Source organism: Sciurus carolinensis, chromosome 8 (genome assembly GCF_902686445.1).
Source record: "Sciurus carolinensis chromosome 8, mSciCar1.2, whole genome shotgun sequence".
Lineage (NCBI taxonomy): Eukaryota > Metazoa > Chordata > Mammalia > Rodentia > Sciuridae > Sciurus > Sciurus carolinensis.
In genome coordinates this window covers 88,071,165-88,088,234 of record NC_062220.1, presented here as the reverse complement: position 1 = coordinate 88,088,234, position 17,070 = coordinate 88,071,165, and the positions used below count along the sequence as shown (strand labels likewise).

Sequence of the window (17,070 nt, the reverse complement as noted above, 5' to 3'; positions counted from 1 at the left end):
AAGTGTATTTGCTCTTGGTTGGATGATATATTCTATAAATGTCTGTTAAGTCTAAATGATTGATTGTGTTATTGAGATCTATGGTTTCTTTGTTCAATTTTGTTTGGAAGATCTGTCCAGTGGTGAGAGAGGTGTGTTAAAATCACCTAGTATTATTGTGTTATGGTCTATTTGGTTTCTAAAATTGAGAAGGATTTGTTTGACATACATGGATGATCCACTGTTTGGGGCATAGATGTTTGTGATTGTTATATCTTGCTGATTTATGCTTCCCTTAAGCAGTATGAAATGTCCTTCCTTATCCCTTCTGCTAACATTGGCTTGAAGTCCACATTATCTGAAATGAGGATGGATACTTCAGCTTTTTTGCTGAGTCCATGTGCATGGTATGTTTTTCCCCATCCTTTTACCTTTAGTCTATGGGTATCTCTTTCTATGAGGTGAGTCTCTTGCAGGCAACATATTGTTGGATCTTTCTTTTTAATCCAATCTGCCAGTCTATGTCTTTTGATTGATGAATTCAGGCCATTAACATTCAGAGTTATTATTGAGATATGATTTGTATTCCCAGTCGTTTGGTTCATATTTAAAATTTTATTTATTTATTTATTTATATTTTGACACAACTTGGTTCCTCCTTTATTTGACAGTTCCTTTGGGATAATTCCTCCCTTTGCTGATTTGCTTCTTTGTTTTTTATCTCTTCCTCATGGAATATTTTGCTGAGAATGTTCTGTAATGCTGGCTTTCTTTTTGTAAATTCTTTTAGCTTTTGTTTATCATGGAATGATTTTATTTCATCGTCAAATTTGAAGGTACGTTTTGCTGGGTATAAGATTCTTGGTTGGCATCCATTTTCTTTCAGAGCTTGAAAAATGTTGTTCCAGGCCCTTCTACTTTTAGGGTCTGGATTGAAAAATCTGCTGATATCCCTATTGGTTTCCCCCTGAATGTAATTTGGTTGTTTTCTCTCACAGCCTTTAAAATTCTGTCTTTATTTTGTATGTTAGGTATTTTCATTATAATGTGCCTTGGTGTGGGTCTGTTGTAATTTTGTGTATTTGGAGTCCTATAAGCCTCTTGAACTTGATTTTCCATTTCATTCTTCAGATTTGGGAAATTTTCTGATATTATTTCATTGAATAGATTGTTCATTCCTTTGGTTTGTTTCTCTAAGCCTTCCTCAATCCCAATAATTCTCAAATTTGGCCTCTTCATGACATCCCATAGTTCTTGCAGATTCTGTTCATGATTTCTTACCATGTTCTCTGTTTGTTCAACTTTGTTTTCGAGGTTAAATATTTTGTCTTCAATATCTGAAGTTCTGTTTTCCACGTGTTCTATCCTATTGGTTATGCTTTCTATGGAGTTCTTAATTTGGTTTTTTGTTTCCTTCATTTCAAGGATTTCTGTTTGGTTTTTTTTCAATATCTCTAAGTCTTTATTGAAATGATCTTTTGCTTCCTGAATTTGCTCTGTTAACTGTCGATTGGTGCAATCATTCAATGCCTGCATTTGCTCTTTCATCTCATCGTTTGCTTCCCTAATCATTTTAATTATGTACATTCTGAACTCCCTTTCTGTCATTTCTTCTGCCATGCTGTCTTTGGATTTTATTGATGTAACCTCTAGATTTGTTTGGGGCATTTTCTTCCCTTGTTTTCTCATACTGTTCAGGAATCAGTGGGTCATTAAGATATTGCAGATTTCCTCTATCGACTTATAATGTCCCTGAAGATTGCTAGTATATCCCCTCTTATCCTTCAGTAGCCTGAAGTCTTGGAGGAAGTTGATAATGCAGAGCTCCATGAAGAAGCTGCCTCTCTAGGGGTGGTGACCCTCAGGTGGCGTATATTCCCTGCTAGTGGGCAGAGGTGCCTCCACTTATTGATCAATGGTCATCCAAAGGGGAACTAGGCTGCGGGCTGAAGCAAGGCCTGTTTGTGCCTGTGTCTCTGGTTTTACCGTCCCTGTGGGAAAACCTCACCCGGCAGGGAAGACTCACTCGGTGGGGAGGTCTTGCTGGTCAGTTTTCCTCCTAGAGGTTCCCCTCAATCTACAACTACCGCCTGGGCTGGGCTGTCTTCCTCTGCAATGTTCCCAGGGGCCCGGACCTACCTCCTGGACTTTGGAGCCTCACCCTTCGCAGGCGAGTCTCCTTAGGCTGCCTCTCCCAGAGAATCTGGGAAACTTCGCTCCACCCCTAGGCGTGTCTCTGTGCGGCTCTTCCAGCAAGAAGCCACCTAGCTCCTGGGACCCTGCTCTGCACCTAATCGCCTGGCTATGCGGCCCCTCTTCTGAGCCGCCACCTGGAGCCCCGTACAATAGCTCCGATACCCAGAGACCCGCCACACACCTCCTCCTCCGGACAGCGGCCCGGTTTCCAACGCAGTCACTAGGAGTCCGAGCAACTCACTTCGCGTCTCCTCCTCCCGCCAACCGCCCGTAGCCCTAGGCAGTCACTCCAAGTCCAAGTGACCCGCCCTGTTCCTCCTCCTACTCCTCAGGGTAGCCCCCCCGGGTGTTCAGGAGCGGTGGCTCCGAGACCAAGTGACCCACCGCGCTCCTCCTCCAGGCAGGCCACCCGTGTTCAGGAGCGGTCGCTTTTAGTCCAATCAACTCACCTCTCGCCTCCTCCTCTGGAACCGCCTGTGGCTCTGATGCAGTCACTCCTAGACCAAGCGACCCGCCGCACTTCTCCTCTTCCTCCGGGCAACCCCCCCCGGTGTTCAGAAGCGATCGCTCTGAGTTCAAATAGCTTGCCACGCAGCTCCTCCTCAGGCAGCCACCCGGAGCCCCAGTGGTTGCTCGAGTCCAAGCGCTGTGCTGAGCCACCTCCTCTATGATGTTCCCAGTTGTCCGTGTTTACCACTCCAGCAGGGGGAGGGGCGTCTCGCTGAACAACTCTACTTCACAAAGTTCCCTGCGTTCCGGGGCTACCGCCCCATCCGGGACGCCTCTCCAACGGGAGAGACTCACCCGGCAGCTTTGAGTTGGTCCCAAGTCTCTCACTATCTCCTCTTTTGAATCCTGCGTCCTGGAGCACGTGAAATGCAGCCGCCCTCTAGTCCGCCATCTTGAAAAACCTCTGCGAGATTGTCTTTGATTAATTTCTCTGGACTTCAGCAGAGTCACACCAGCAGCTCCCGGAGCACTGATTAAGGAGAAGAGGCGGACAGTGACTCATCTGGAGTCGACCCAGCTGAGGAAACCTCCCAGCCCTCGGAAAGCAGCCCCGGTCCTCCTGCGGTGGGAATCGCCTCTGATCAAGGTGGCTCTGGCAGGAGGTCCCCAAGTCTGTACTCTTGAGCACCAGGTCAAATTGCTTCCTCCCACACAGTAATATTATTTTACTGTCTTCAAGTTTTCTTTGTTTCCATTGAGTGGTCAACTTTCTTTTTTTCCCCTGACAGCTTGTAAGAGGCTGTCTTTGCTTTCTGCAGGGTACTATTATGTGTTTAGATGTAGTAAGTTTTCCTTTTGTTTATCCTGTTTAGGGTTTGCTGAGCTTCCTGAGCTTAATGGCTTGCCTTAATTTTGGAAATTGCTCTATCAGCATCTGTAAATGTTGCTACTACTTTTGTCCCATTCCTTCCTTATTTTATTCTAGGATTCAGTTCTGTATAAGTTAGATGTTTTGTAGTTACAGGTTTTTCCTTCTCTTTTCTGTGTTTTTCATCCTTGTATTTTCCATGCTTCTGTCTGGATATTTTTGTCTAACCTAGAAAATATGAACTTCCAGTTCACATATTTTTTCTTCTACTGTGTCTAATCTACCACAAACCTATTTATGGAGTTCTTTACTTCATTTAACAATGAATGACCTTTTGGCTCTAGAATTTCCATTTGATTCCTTTTCATATTCTCAAATTCTCTGGTGAATTCTCTATTTTCCCCTTTAACTTCTTGAATATTTTGTTCATAGTTATTTAAAAATCTATACCTTATAATTCCAGTAGCTGGATCACTGTCATCTCTTTCTGTTGTCCCCTCTCCCTTGGTCTTCAGTCATTTGATCATGTCTTTTGGCATGCAAACTAGTTTTAATTGCATGCTGGACAAAATGTTTGAAGAAAGGCCTTATCACTTCCTGAAGAGAATTTAATTTCTTCTGAAAGGCAGTAAGAGTAGACACAGATCATCTTCATTCAGCCAGGGCCTGAGAGGATCTTGGGTTCAGAGTTTTAAAGTCTATGAGGCTGACCTGTTCTCCACCACTGGTAGGGTGTTGGCTTTCATAGGCCTGAAGGAAAGTCTGTAATATCTTCCAGTGTCAACCGACCTTGCCAGGCCTGTAGGCCCAAATTTTCTTTGGGGGTTTTCTTCGTTTGTGGTTTTTGGTTCCCTGAGCACCATAATACCGCTGAAAGTTCTCCTTAGCATTTTGTGCTTTAATCTCTCAGTTGTTGCTTGGCTTCTTGGTCAGGAAGCTTAGAAATCAGTGAATTTCTCCAGGGGAAGGCAGCACAAGATATGAGGCTCACTTCTCTGCAATTCTCTCTTCTCTGTGATCTTGGCCTCTCAAGTCCTGGTTGTTCTCTAAACAGCGTTCTTCTCTTTTTAATTCAGCTTCTGTTGTTCTTGAGTAATGTGAGGTTAGTTTGGTACATGCTACTATGTCACAATCAGAAGTGGAAATCCTAAATTATAATATTGTTGTGACTGGTAATGAGATGGTACATATCGGAAGCCCTTTTGGATTGCATCAAGAAACTCTGAAGGGCCCTCTGGGCTATTCCAGGGATGCAGACCACAGGGATGGCAGCGCTTGGGCCTCCTGAAGTACCTACAAGCCTCTTTTTGCCTGCTATTCAATAATCACTTGCTAGACCACAAGTGCACGGAGGGAGAGTTCCAGGGTAGCTTTCCCTGTGTGTCCCTGGAGCAGCTCTGCCTTGATCTCTGTTTTGTTTGTTTTGCCTCGTTCATTGTTAAGAGATGTCTGCTAATGAGCTTTGGCTAGTTTTAAATTCTCATTTCCAATTACCCTTTCTTTTAAAATATATTTTATTTCAGTGCCTATTTATTTATTTCTACTTAGAAATCAAAACTAAAAGCTGGAAGCTAAAAAGTAAGTTTTAATAAATGCAGAGTGGAATAAAAACAGAAAAATAATTTTAGGATAAATCAGAAAGCAAAACTAGTCAATTCTCTTGAGCTCACTCACCATTCCATAGTGGAAATCGGGAACCATAAGCTTACATACTGTAACTCCCAAACTCCTATCTCCAGGGCTCACTCTCTCCTTCTCTGCTTAATAGCATACCCTTTGCAAATCCACTCAGGACAGAAGCCTGAGAAGTAAGGGTAGCAGAGGGCTCTCATTAAATCTTTATTTCTGATCAATCATTTATTTTATTGGTTCCACCCCAGCTGCTTAGCCCTCTTTCTGGGGAGCCTGCATCATCTCTCTGTTCTTCTTCTTTTTCTTTCTTCTTTTTTTTTACTTTGTTCCTTTTACACATACATGACAGTAGAGTATATTGACATACACACATGGAGTATAACTTATTCTAATTAGGATCCCATTCTTGTGGTTGTACGTGCTGTGAAGTTTCACTGGTCGCGTATTCATATGTGAACATAGGAGAGTTATGTCTCATTCACTCTACTGTCTTTCCCATTCCCATCCCTCTCCCTTTCCTTTATTTCCCTTTGTCTAATACAATGAACTTCACACCATTGTGAGTCAGCATCCACATATCAGAGAGAACATTCAGCCTTTGGTTTTGAGAGATTATTTGGGGATTGACTCATTTCACTTAGAATGATAGTCTCCAGTTCCATCTATTTATAGGCAAATGGCGTAATTTCACTCTTTTTCTTTTTTTGGTGGGGAGGTAATACTGGGGATTGAACTCAGGAGCACTTAACCACCGAGTCACATCCCCAGCCCTGTTTTGCATTTTATTTAGAGACAGGGTCTCACTGAGTTGCTTAGTGCCTTGTTATTGTTGAGGCTGGCTTTGAACTCGCGATCCTCCTGCCTCAGCCTTCGGAGCTGTTGGGATCACAGGAGCGTGCCACTGCACCTGGCTTTCATTCTTCCTTATGGCTGCATAGTATTCCATTGGGTATATACACCACATTTTCTTTATCAATTCATCTGTTGGAGGGCAACTAGGTTAGTTCCGTAGCTTAGCTATTATGAATTGAGCTACAGTCAACATCGATGTGGCTGCATCTCCTTGTTCTGATCATCTCCTTACTGCCCCAGTATCACTCCCTTTCAAATCAGCCTCCTCATTAGATATGAAGTAACTTTTTGCTATAATGCAATTCTGAGCCTGTGACTACTCAAAATGCTCTTGGATACATCCAGAACAGGGAGATTCATAGAGATAGAAAGCAGATCAGCGGGGCTGGAGTTGTGGCTCAGTGGTACGGCACTGGGTTTGATTCTCAGCACCACATAATAAATAAATAAAGATATTTTTTAAAAAGAAAACAATGTGTTATGGTTTGGATGTTAGGTGTCCCCCAAAAGCTCATGTGTGAGACAATCCTAGAAGGTTTAGAGGAGAAATGATGGGTTATGATCTTAACCTAATCAGTGAATTAATCCCTGATGGAATTAACTGAGTGGTAACTGGAGGCAGGCGGGGTGTGATTGGAGGTTATGAGGCCTGTATTGTAGAGTGGAGTCTCTCTCTGCTTTCTGATCACCATATGAGCTACTCCCTCTGCCACACTCTTCCGCCATGATGTTCTGTCTCACCTCGAGCCCTGAGGAATGGAGCCAGTCTTCTATGGACTAAGACCTCTGAAACCGTGAGCCCTCAAATAACTTTTCCTCCTCTACAATTATTCTGGTCCAGTCTTTAAGTCACAGCAGCGAAAAATATGACTAAAACACAGTGGTTGCCGGGGGGAAAGTGGGATGGATTATGATTGCTAACAGCGAAGGTTTCCTTTGAGACGATGAAAGCATTCTGTAACTGGGTAGAGGTTACATTGTGACACTGTGAATGTACTAAACGCTGCCACAGTTAAAAGTGTTTTGCTAAGTGCATTTTATTACACACTGCACTCTCTGTCTCTCTCTCTCTCTCTCTCCCCATAGGATAGGTTCAGCTTTCCCTGGGCCCGGCATGTCACAGAGGGGATGTGTGGTCCTGCGTGTTTGCCGTTCAGCTTCTTCTGTTTTCCCTACCCCACCCACCACACATCTACATCAGCACAGGCATTGGGAATTTCCCTCTGATCCTCCATCTAAAAAGGCACATCTGGGAAGCCTTTACACCAGATCTGCATCTCTAGATCCAGGGGGAATTAGGGATCCTTTGCTAAAAAATGAAACGGAGTGAAGCTTTATGTGTTTGCATAACCTTTTTTTTTTTTTTAATTCACGACACATTTGTGACCCCTCCAGAAACATCTGGAACGCATGAGTTTAGCGGCACCCAAAATGCATAGTTTCTGGTGATGAGATGGTTTCCATCCAGGGAGCCTGGAGATGAGTCTCGTCACATTTAAAGACATAATCCCGACCCCGCCACGGTTGTCACACATCTCTGAAAGCTGCCGATGCTTTGTGTCCCTGGCTTGGGAGTGCTGAGGCTGGGCAATAGACAGCGGAGTGGGTTATTGTTCTGCACCCAGCGATGTATCTTGGAGGTCAATGTTGATAAAATGCGGTGTCTCAGCTTGGGAACGCGCGTGCTTGGGAATTTGGGGCACGTGAACAGCTTTTGTTCCTAGAGGAGCTCTCCTTTCTGACCTTTCCATACCATTTCCCGTGTCACTGGGTCATTGCATGTGGCAGTGGCAGTCGGAGTCAGTTCAGGAGGCGACTGAGAAAACACACTGAGGCCTGCCCGCCGTCAGCTCCTCTCCTCCGCCTGATCATCACAGACACCGAAGGCGTGTGCGTGGGGATGTCAGTGGAGACAGGCGCAGATGCCTTGGAAGCATGCACCGAGGCGACGTCCTAAGTGGGATGAATGGCTTTCAGCTTACATTCTCCCTTGATGCAAATAGCGAATCCTCTGCTTCCCCGCAGAATGGGAGGAGGACTAAAGTGTGTTTCTCTACAGCTCGTCGTTAGACCAGCAACATCAGCGTTACTTCAGAATCGTTGAAATGCAGTTCTTAGGTCCCTCCCTGACCTTCGGAATTAGAGAGCCTGTGTGTTTTTATGTATAAGTGTGAGTCCACAATTTAAAGCAACTGCTCTGAGTTAAGGTTATTGAGATGAATATATGGAATACTGAATGTTGATGTGAACATTTTGATCCTAGATTTTTACTATGAATCGTGGTTGGAAGCCTAATACCAGTAACTAATATTTATATAACACCAAGATCAGACACTATGCAAAGTGTTTCATGGACATTATTCTATTATGTGCTTATGCGACTCGCAATGACCCCAAGAAATAGTACTTCTTTCCCACTTGTACAAAGAAATTGAGGCTCAGAGAGGTTAAGTTACTTGCAAAGGTCACACAGCTTGCTGTACCCTCTTATCATGCTCCTGCACTCTGACTCCTAAGCCCTGGCTATAAAGCGGGGCTTTATAGCCATAATGTTATCCCTCATTAGCCATAGCTCTGGTTTTGGAGGCAGGATGACCTTTAGCTCTTGGGTATTTGGTTTATTGCTGTTACAGACCATTGCTGCCAAACTCATTTCCAGCTAAAGCAGCTGTATTTTGTCACACAAATGACTTCGTTAAGTATCCTCAGCTGAGCTGAAGCTGCACAGCAATCCCTCATCAGATTCCTCCCCCGGCTGGAAGTTTGGATGAGCATCTGCAGAAAGAAAATTCTAGCCTGGGATTGTGAGGAAGCAAAGGTTTCGCTCTCGAGTTACCTGAAGGGACTCTTGTCATACTTGTGTTTACTTTTAGTCTGGGACAAAATGTGGCACGTGTTGGTTTTCCAAATGCAAACATGGACACAGGTGGTGGATGGATCCATGATCACTGGGATACAGCATCAATGACCATGGGTCATATGGCAGAAGTGTCCCTTTGTAGGAGCAGGGGCCAACCCACCCTGCAGCTGAAAATGGCATCAGAGGGCTGTTGGAAAGTGGGCACAGAACTCTGACTGAGCTGTCCGGCTTGGTTCACACATGAAGAATCATCGTGCAAGTGCTGTGACTTGACGTAAAGCAGTGGTATTTGTATCGGATGTCAGGGTTCTAGTTAGTTACCTCTCCAGTGTGTGACTCTGGCAAACCGCCTCAAAGCCCCCGACAGCTCCACCACCTCCAGGGTCAGGTACATGGTGCTGCCTGCAATTGTGCCGTGCACAGTATGGACAGCTGTGAGCAGCAGGGCCACACTCTGTCTCACGTCCATCCCAACTTACCTCTTAGCATGATTGTGAGATGGCACGTGTTGGGAGGTGGAGATATTTTCATATAAAAATATACCTTTTTTTTTTTCCCTGCCTCGGTTCCCTTACTACTAAAGCATGTAAAAGAACCCAGCCTCTTGGGAAGAGACTTGTGGAGGTGGTCTTTACATGCCGATTGTAATTTGACAACTAGAAATTACCGCAAATATGACTCCTTATTGCCTGGGTGCATGCACTTGATCTATGTGGAACTTCTTTCCGTGGCTCACGTGTGACAGAGCACTCAGGCCATACTGACCTCTCCCGGAAGTGGCCTCCAAACACTCAGTGTCAATCTGTGTGGAGGCTTCCTGTTGTCCTCTGCTTAGATATTTACCCACACTGATGAGGGCAGAAACCAACAAGCCTCTTTCTGTCTACATGCAATCCAGCTCAAGGGTGGGTCCTCATGTCCACTTGAACTCCCCTCAACTCGAAATGCTTGCAGAATGCCTCATACAGCCTGGCAAGGGCTTGGGGGACACAGGTGCACACACTGGTCCAACTGACGAGTCTCCACTTAGGATAGCACATTCATCACACCTTGACTCTATGCAAAAGAAGAAAATCTACGAGCTCTAGTTAACAATGTAATGCTGAAGTCCTCGGGGGAGTGGTACTCACGTCCCCATTTTACTTTGAAATGTGCCAAAAGAATGGATGGATAACGGGATGGATAGAGGCATCCACACGGGTAATAGACCAAATAGTAAGGGCCTGGAGTTGTGGCTCACTGGTAGAGCACTTGCCTAACATGTGTGAGGCCTTGGGTTCGCTCTTCAGGACCACCGTAAATAAATAAACAAATAAATAAATAATATGAAGGTATTGTGTTCATCTACAAAAAAAAATATTTTTTTTAAAATGAATAGTAATGCCAGGTGTTATGGTGCACATCTATAGTCCCCAGAGCTAAGGAGGCTGAGTCAGGAGGATCTGGAGTTCAAAGTCAACCTTAGCAACTTAGTGAGGTCCTAAGTAACTTAGTGAGACCCTCTCTCAAAATGAAATATAAAAAGGGCTGGGGGTGTGACTCAGTGTTTAAGTAATCCTGGGTTCAATCCCTGGTACCAAAATAATAATAAATAATAATAATAATAATAATAATAGTAATGAGGGAATCTAAATGGTGGGTATATAATTTTTTTTTCAAATTTGCTATTTATTTGAAAATTTCCTAGTGTGATATTGGGGAAAAAATAATGTTCTACCTGCTGCTCAAGAAAATCACCATTTACTTTAGGTTTCAAGGATTTCTTGTTACTTTTTGAAGAGAATCAAAATATACCCTTTATTATTGATAAAAAGCTAGAATGGAAGGTGCCATTCGGTGTGAGGGCCAGTGGGGCTGGCTGTCTGGAGGATGGCATTGGGCAGGCATTGTACCCAGCTGCAGGCTGACCCGATCACACAAGAAAGATGAACACAGTTTCATGCAAATCAAATAACTATACAATTTTAAAACATTCCTACCTTTAAGGTACCTATTATTATTAAATCTATCAGAAATAAGATGATCAGGGCTGGGGAGATAGCTCAGTCGGTAGAGTACTTGCTTTGCAAGCACAAGTCCCTGAGTTCAATCCCCAGCACCACAAAAAAAAAAAAAAAAAAAAAAAAAAAAAAAGAAAGAAATGAGATGATCAGCATGTGCAAAGGCTTGGACTGGAAGAATTTGTTCTCACATCTGTATTTCTTTTGGGGATGTTGTACCACTGAACTGCATCCAGCCCTGTTCTGTATTTCATAGAGGCTTTAAACTCTGTGATCTGAATTAAGACTTTCCATTTACTTAGAATATCTGTTGCTCTACATTTCAAGTTTTCTTTTGTCTTTCTTCTTGAAGGTAATTGTTCGAGGTGGAGGACACATTTTACCTTTGGATCAACCTCTGAGATCTTTCGACATGATCAATCGATTCATCTTTGGAAGAGGATGGGATCCTTATGATTGACAGACAACTAATTTCTGAAACCAGAATGTTGAGAGCTTTAATCCGTGAAAAGAAAATTGTTTACAATGAAAACATCTTATAAATAAGAAAATTATATTTTTATATCTGCAAATTGTTTCTCATCAATAAAAATTAATGATCCTTGAAACAAGTGAGCTTCTGAATTGTGGGGGGAGATGGTTTATCATGAAGGAAGTGTGCCAGAGGAAGAATCACATGACTTAACTTAGAGGATGGGGGGAAGGGAGTCTGTGACACGCCGGATCCAGACAGCAGGGAATAATGAGTTGAGGGGTCCCAACTAGGAATATCTAATCCCTTTAAGAGTAAGCGAAAAGTACAATAAAGAAATCAAGTTGTAACATCTTGTTCTTTAAATAACAGAAGTTTGTCATATGATGCATCTGAAGGTGTTTGGTAAATGTTATTGGATAAGCAGAGCTGATTATTACCCCATAGGAATAGATGAAGTTATATCAATTGTGAGGATGAGATTTTTGAATCTACTGTCTTTGCATGAAAGACAGCTTGGAATTATTTGAAATAGAAACCTTATATATAAAATGATGAAATGATGAATGATGAAAAAGGAATGATAGACCAATTCATGTTGTGCAGGGAATCTTATGCAGAAAACATACTTAATCAGCATAATCAGCCTTTTCTTTCTTTCTTTCTTTTCTTTTTTTTTTTTTTTTTTGTTGGTTCATTTGAGGGGTACAACTTTACCAGACAGCCTACAACCGAATCATTTTTGGCTTACAAATTCTCTACTTCTTTTACCAAAAAAAAGAGAAATTTTTTTTTTGTACTGAGGCTTAACCACTAAGCAACATCCCCAGACCTTTTTTATATTTTATTTAGAGACAGGGTCTCACTGAGTTGCTTAGGGTCTTACTAAGTTGCTGAGACTGGCTTCGAACTTGCAATCCTCCTGACTTAGTCTCCCAAGCCACTGGAATTATAGGCATGTGCCACCATGCCCAGCAGAGCAACTTAATTTTGTACCAGTGTTAGAATTGAAATTTGAGATAACCTGGCATAAAAATATGTAGATGTTAACATGCATTAGTAATTTTCCAACTACACTCACATCTTGGCATATTGCTCCTATTTACGCATCGTGGGCGCATCTCTTTGAAATTCTACAGCATGTTTGGCTTTTCAACATCACTTCCCTCTCATGTTGCCCATCTATGAATCAGCTCCCTGGAGAATTAAATTTAAAATATGGATTCCTGTTCTTGCAGCAAATATTGAGTTTGTTCTTTTAATTTCACATTTTGTGCCTGATTTCACTCAGGTTTGTGATCTCCCCCTTCCCTGCCTTTTTTCTTTTTCTTTTTCTTTTCTTTCTCTCTCCTTTTTTTTTAAAGAGACATGATGCATGATGCCCATGTGCTAGGTTTCATCAAATCAAACCTTCAGGTCAAAGCAGATTGTCATTATTGGAAAGGACAAGCTGGAGCATGGAGGTGCAACCTATTTTTACGTAGCCTTGTGCAGGCCAAATGAGCTGCATCTGGTTCCATAAATATATAGTGGAAAGGTACACAGACCTTGGCTGGAGACCAGGGATTTCATCCCAGTGGGCCACACACACCTGGGTGACTGGGATGTCACTTCTCCATACTAGCCTCCCAGTATCAAAAAAATGGTCAGAGGAGCAGATCTCAGAAGTTCCTTCCAGTTCAGGTGGCACTGGAGTCTTACTTGGCTCACCAGGGCACTATGTGATCAGACAGATGATCCTCATTATTCACGGATTCTGTGTTTGCGAACAATGTGGCCTACTTGCTAAAAATTTATTTATAACCCCCAAATCAATCATGGCAAAAAATAAGAGTTGCCCAACACACATGTTCCCAGCTGAGATTAAACAAAGATTAAATGAAGATGGTGCTCTGCTCGCCCTGCCCCCCACTGCTTGGTACTAGGAATTGAACACAGGGTGTTTTATTAGAGCCACATTCCAGATTTTTTCCTTTCTTTTCTTTCTTTCTTTCTTTCTTTCTTTCTTTCTTTCTTTCTTTCTTTCTTTCTTTCTTTCTTTCTTTCATTCTTTCTTTCTTTCTTTCTTTCTTTCTTTCTTTCTTTCTTCCTTTCCTTTCCTTCTTTCCTTTCCTTCCTTCTCTCTCTCTCTCTCTCTCTCTCTCTCTCTCTCTCTCTCTCTCTCTCTTTTTTTTTTTGTGACAGGGTCTTGCTAAATTGCTGAGGGTCTAAGTTGCTGCGTCTGGCCCAGAACTTTGGATCCTCTGCCTCCACCTTCTGAGAGCTCTGGGATTACAGGAACTTGCCTCCATGTTCACCTTCTTTTTTTAGCTTTCCTAACTGTAACCGAGGGTCCTTTCTCAGTCTGTTAGTGTCATGCTTTTTGCTTTGTTGTGTGTGCTTTTCGTTACTGATATTGTTGTCTATGATGGCCCCAAACATAGTACCAAGGTGCTGTCTAGTGTCACTACACATGAGAAGACTGATGTGCCTGATAGAGAAAATACCAGTTGGATAAGCTTTGCTCAGGCGTAGGTTGTGCTGTTGACCCAGAGTTCAGTGTTAATGAATCAATAATGTGTATCAAATCAGGTGACTAAAAAACACACATCAAGCAAGGTTAGGTACTGATTGACAGGAAGGCTGTGACAGAGGCTAGAAGGAACTTAATCCTCTATTTCCTCCAGGGACAATGGTTTAGGGTTTGTTAATTCAGTATTTGCAGAGATGTCACAGAATAGCACTATGAACAAAAAGAATCGTTGTATTTTCAAAGCTTTTAACATAGCAACTGGCACAAAACAATAGCTCAATAAATGGAAACCACAGACATTCTGAGTTTCATCATCTCCCTGCTCCACGCACTGAGGCAGTGGGCAACGTCGGGGTCGGGCTATCTTCCCCAACTCATTTGAGGGTAGATTTCCAAGGTAACTGAATCTGGGTGTTTTATTTTAAATGAACAGAAGGAAGGCTGGGTATGGTGGTGTGTGCCTCTAATCCCAGCAGCTTGGGAGACTGAGACAGGAAGATCATGAGTTCAAGGCCAGCCTTAGCAAAAGCGAGGCACTAAGCAACTCAGTGAGATCCTGTCTCTAAAAAAAATACAAAATAGGACTGGGGATGTGGCTCAGTGGTTGAGTGCCCCTGAGTTCAATCCCCAGTCCCTCCTTGGCACCTTCCTCTTCCCCCACCAAAAATAAATAAATAAATAAAACAGAGAGAAGGAGAATTCTAAGACTGAAGAAAAGTGAAGTTTTTTAACTGAACACTTTGTGTGAAGAAGCCGCTGTGGGGTATGTACCCTCCATGGGATGTTCAAGACAATCCATTGGTATGCAAGGAGAAAGTTCTCATATGTCTGTCAATATTTGTTTCATTTCAAAATGAGAGCACAATTAGGCTTCACTAATATTCAACACTGAATGGTTACCAAGCCCTCCCCTCCAGATGTGAGATGCTCCAGTGTCCCATGTAACTAACATTCATGTAAGCAGATGAGAGGGGCAAAGAGGGAGACTTGTGTGGAGGAGGGGTCCATGGAAGCATCTCTCATGATCTGGGTCCAACGTGCTGCCAAGAATTGGGATTTATATTCACGTGGGTTCTTATCACTGTGGTTGGCTTCATAAAAACAAATCCTTCCCCTAGCAGGACCTTTGGAACGCTGTGCACTTTGGAGGGGAACAGGCACATGGGCCTCTTGCACTGCCCTGGCTACTGCATGTTGGTGCACTTTAGGGCGCTGTGGGCTTGGGAAGAGCCATGCATACCTTCTTGGACAAATACAAGCCTTACAATGATGGCTTACCATCATCTCCCGTCATGAGTGAGTACTGTGAGTGTGTCACCTAGCAGGTATATTTTATTTTATTTTGTTTTATTTTATTTATTTATTTTTATTGTAAACAAATGCGATACATGTTGTTTCTCTGTTTGTACATGGCGTAAAGGCATACCATTTGTGTAATCTTAAATTTACATAGGTAATGCTGTTTGATTCATTCTGTTATTTTTTCCCTTCCCCCCCACCCCTCCCACCCCTCTTTTCCCTCTATACAGTCCTTCCTTCCTCCATTCTTGCCCCCCCTCCCTAACCCTAACTCTAACCCTAACACTAACCCCTCCCACCCCCATTATGTGTCATCATCCACTTATTAGCGATATCATTCTTCCTTTGGTTTTTTGAGATTGGCTTATCTCACTTAGCATGATATTCTCCAATTTCATCCATTTGCCTGCAAATGCCATAATTTTATCATTCTTTATGGCTGAGTAATATTCCATTGTATATATATGCCACAGATTCTTTATCCATTCATCAATTGAAGGACATCTAAGTTGGTTCCACAATCTGGCTATTATGAACTGAGCAGCTATGAATATTGATGCGGCTGTATCTCTGTAATATGCTGATTTTAAGACCTTTGGGTATAGGCCAAGGAGTGGGATAGCTGGGTCAAATGGTGGTTCCATTCCAAGTTTTCTAAGGAATCTCCACACTGCTTTCCAGAGTGGCTGCACTAATTTGCAGCCCCACCAGCAATGTATGAGTGTACCTTTCTCCCCACATCCTTGCCAACACCTGTTGTTGCTTGTATTCTTGATAATCGCCATTCTAATTGGGGTGAGATGGAATCTTAGGGTGGTTTGATTTGCATTTCTCTTATTACTAGAGATGTTGAACATTTTTCCATATGTTTGTTGATTGCTTGTAGATCTTCTTCTGTGAAGTGTCTATTCATTTCCTTAGCCCATTTGTCGATTGGATTATTTGCATTCTTGGTGTAGAGTTTTTTGAGTTCTTTATAAATTCTGGAGATTAGTGCTCTATCTGAAGTCTGATTGGCAAAGATTTTCTCCCACTCTGTAGGCTCTTTCTTCGCATTGCTGATAGTTTCCTTTGCTGAGAGAAAGCTTTTTAGTTTGAATCTATCCCAGTTATTAATTCTTGCTTTTATTTCTTGTGCTATGGGAGTCCTGTTGAGGAAGTCTGGTCCTAAGCCCACATGTTGAAGCTCTGGACCTACTTTTTCTTCTATAAGATGCACTGTCTCTGGTCTGATTCTGAGGTCCTTAATCCATTTTGAGTTTAGTTTCATGCATGGTGAGAGATATGGGTTTAGTTTCATTCTGTTGCATAGGGATTTCCAATTCTCCCAGCACCATTTGTTGAAGAGGCTATGTTTTCTCCCTTGCATATTTTTGGCCCCTTTGTCTAGTATGAGAAAATTGTATTTATTTGGGTTTGTGTCTGTGTCCTCTATTCTGTACCATTGATCCACCTTTCTATTTTGGTACCAATACCATGCCGTTTTTGTTACTATTGCTTTGTAGTAGAGTTGAAGATCTGGTATTGCGATACCCCCTGCTTTACTCTTTCTGCTAAGGATTGCTTTAGCTATTCTGGGTTTTTTTATTCTTCCAGATGAATTTCATAATTGCTTGCTCTATTTCTGTAAGGTACATCATTGGGATTTTAATTGGAATTGCATTGAATCTGTATAGCACTTTTGGTAGTATGGCCATTTTGACAATATTAATTCTGCCTATCCAAGAACATGGGAGATCTTTCCATCTTCTAAGGTTTTCTTTAATTTCTTTCTTTAGTGTTCTGTAGTTCTCATTGTAGAGGTCTTTCACCTCTTTTGTGAGATCGATTCCCAAGTATTTTATTTTTTTCGATGCTATTGTGAATGGGGTAGTTTTCCTAATTTCTCTTTCTGAAGATTCATCGCTTATGTATAAAAATGCCTTCGATTTATGTGCATTGATCTTATAT

At 42.4% G+C, this 17,070-nt stretch overlaps 1 protein-coding gene across 1 annotated transcript in view; it reads left to right on the top strand.

The window, feature by feature from the left end:
* Cpvl (carboxypeptidase vitellogenic like) overlaps positions 1–11,319 on the top strand; it is a 123,939-nt gene extending 112,620 nt beyond the window's left edge. Inside the window, exon 13 of the mRNA XM_047562231.1 lies at positions 11,190–11,319. Within this exon, the coding sequence (XP_047418187.1) occupies positions 11,190–11,297 (108 nt within the window). The 3' untranslated portion in view covers positions 11,298–11,319. The remainder of the gene's footprint in view (positions 1–11,189) is intronic.
* The last annotated feature ends 5,751 nt before the right edge of the window (positions 11,320–17,070 follow it).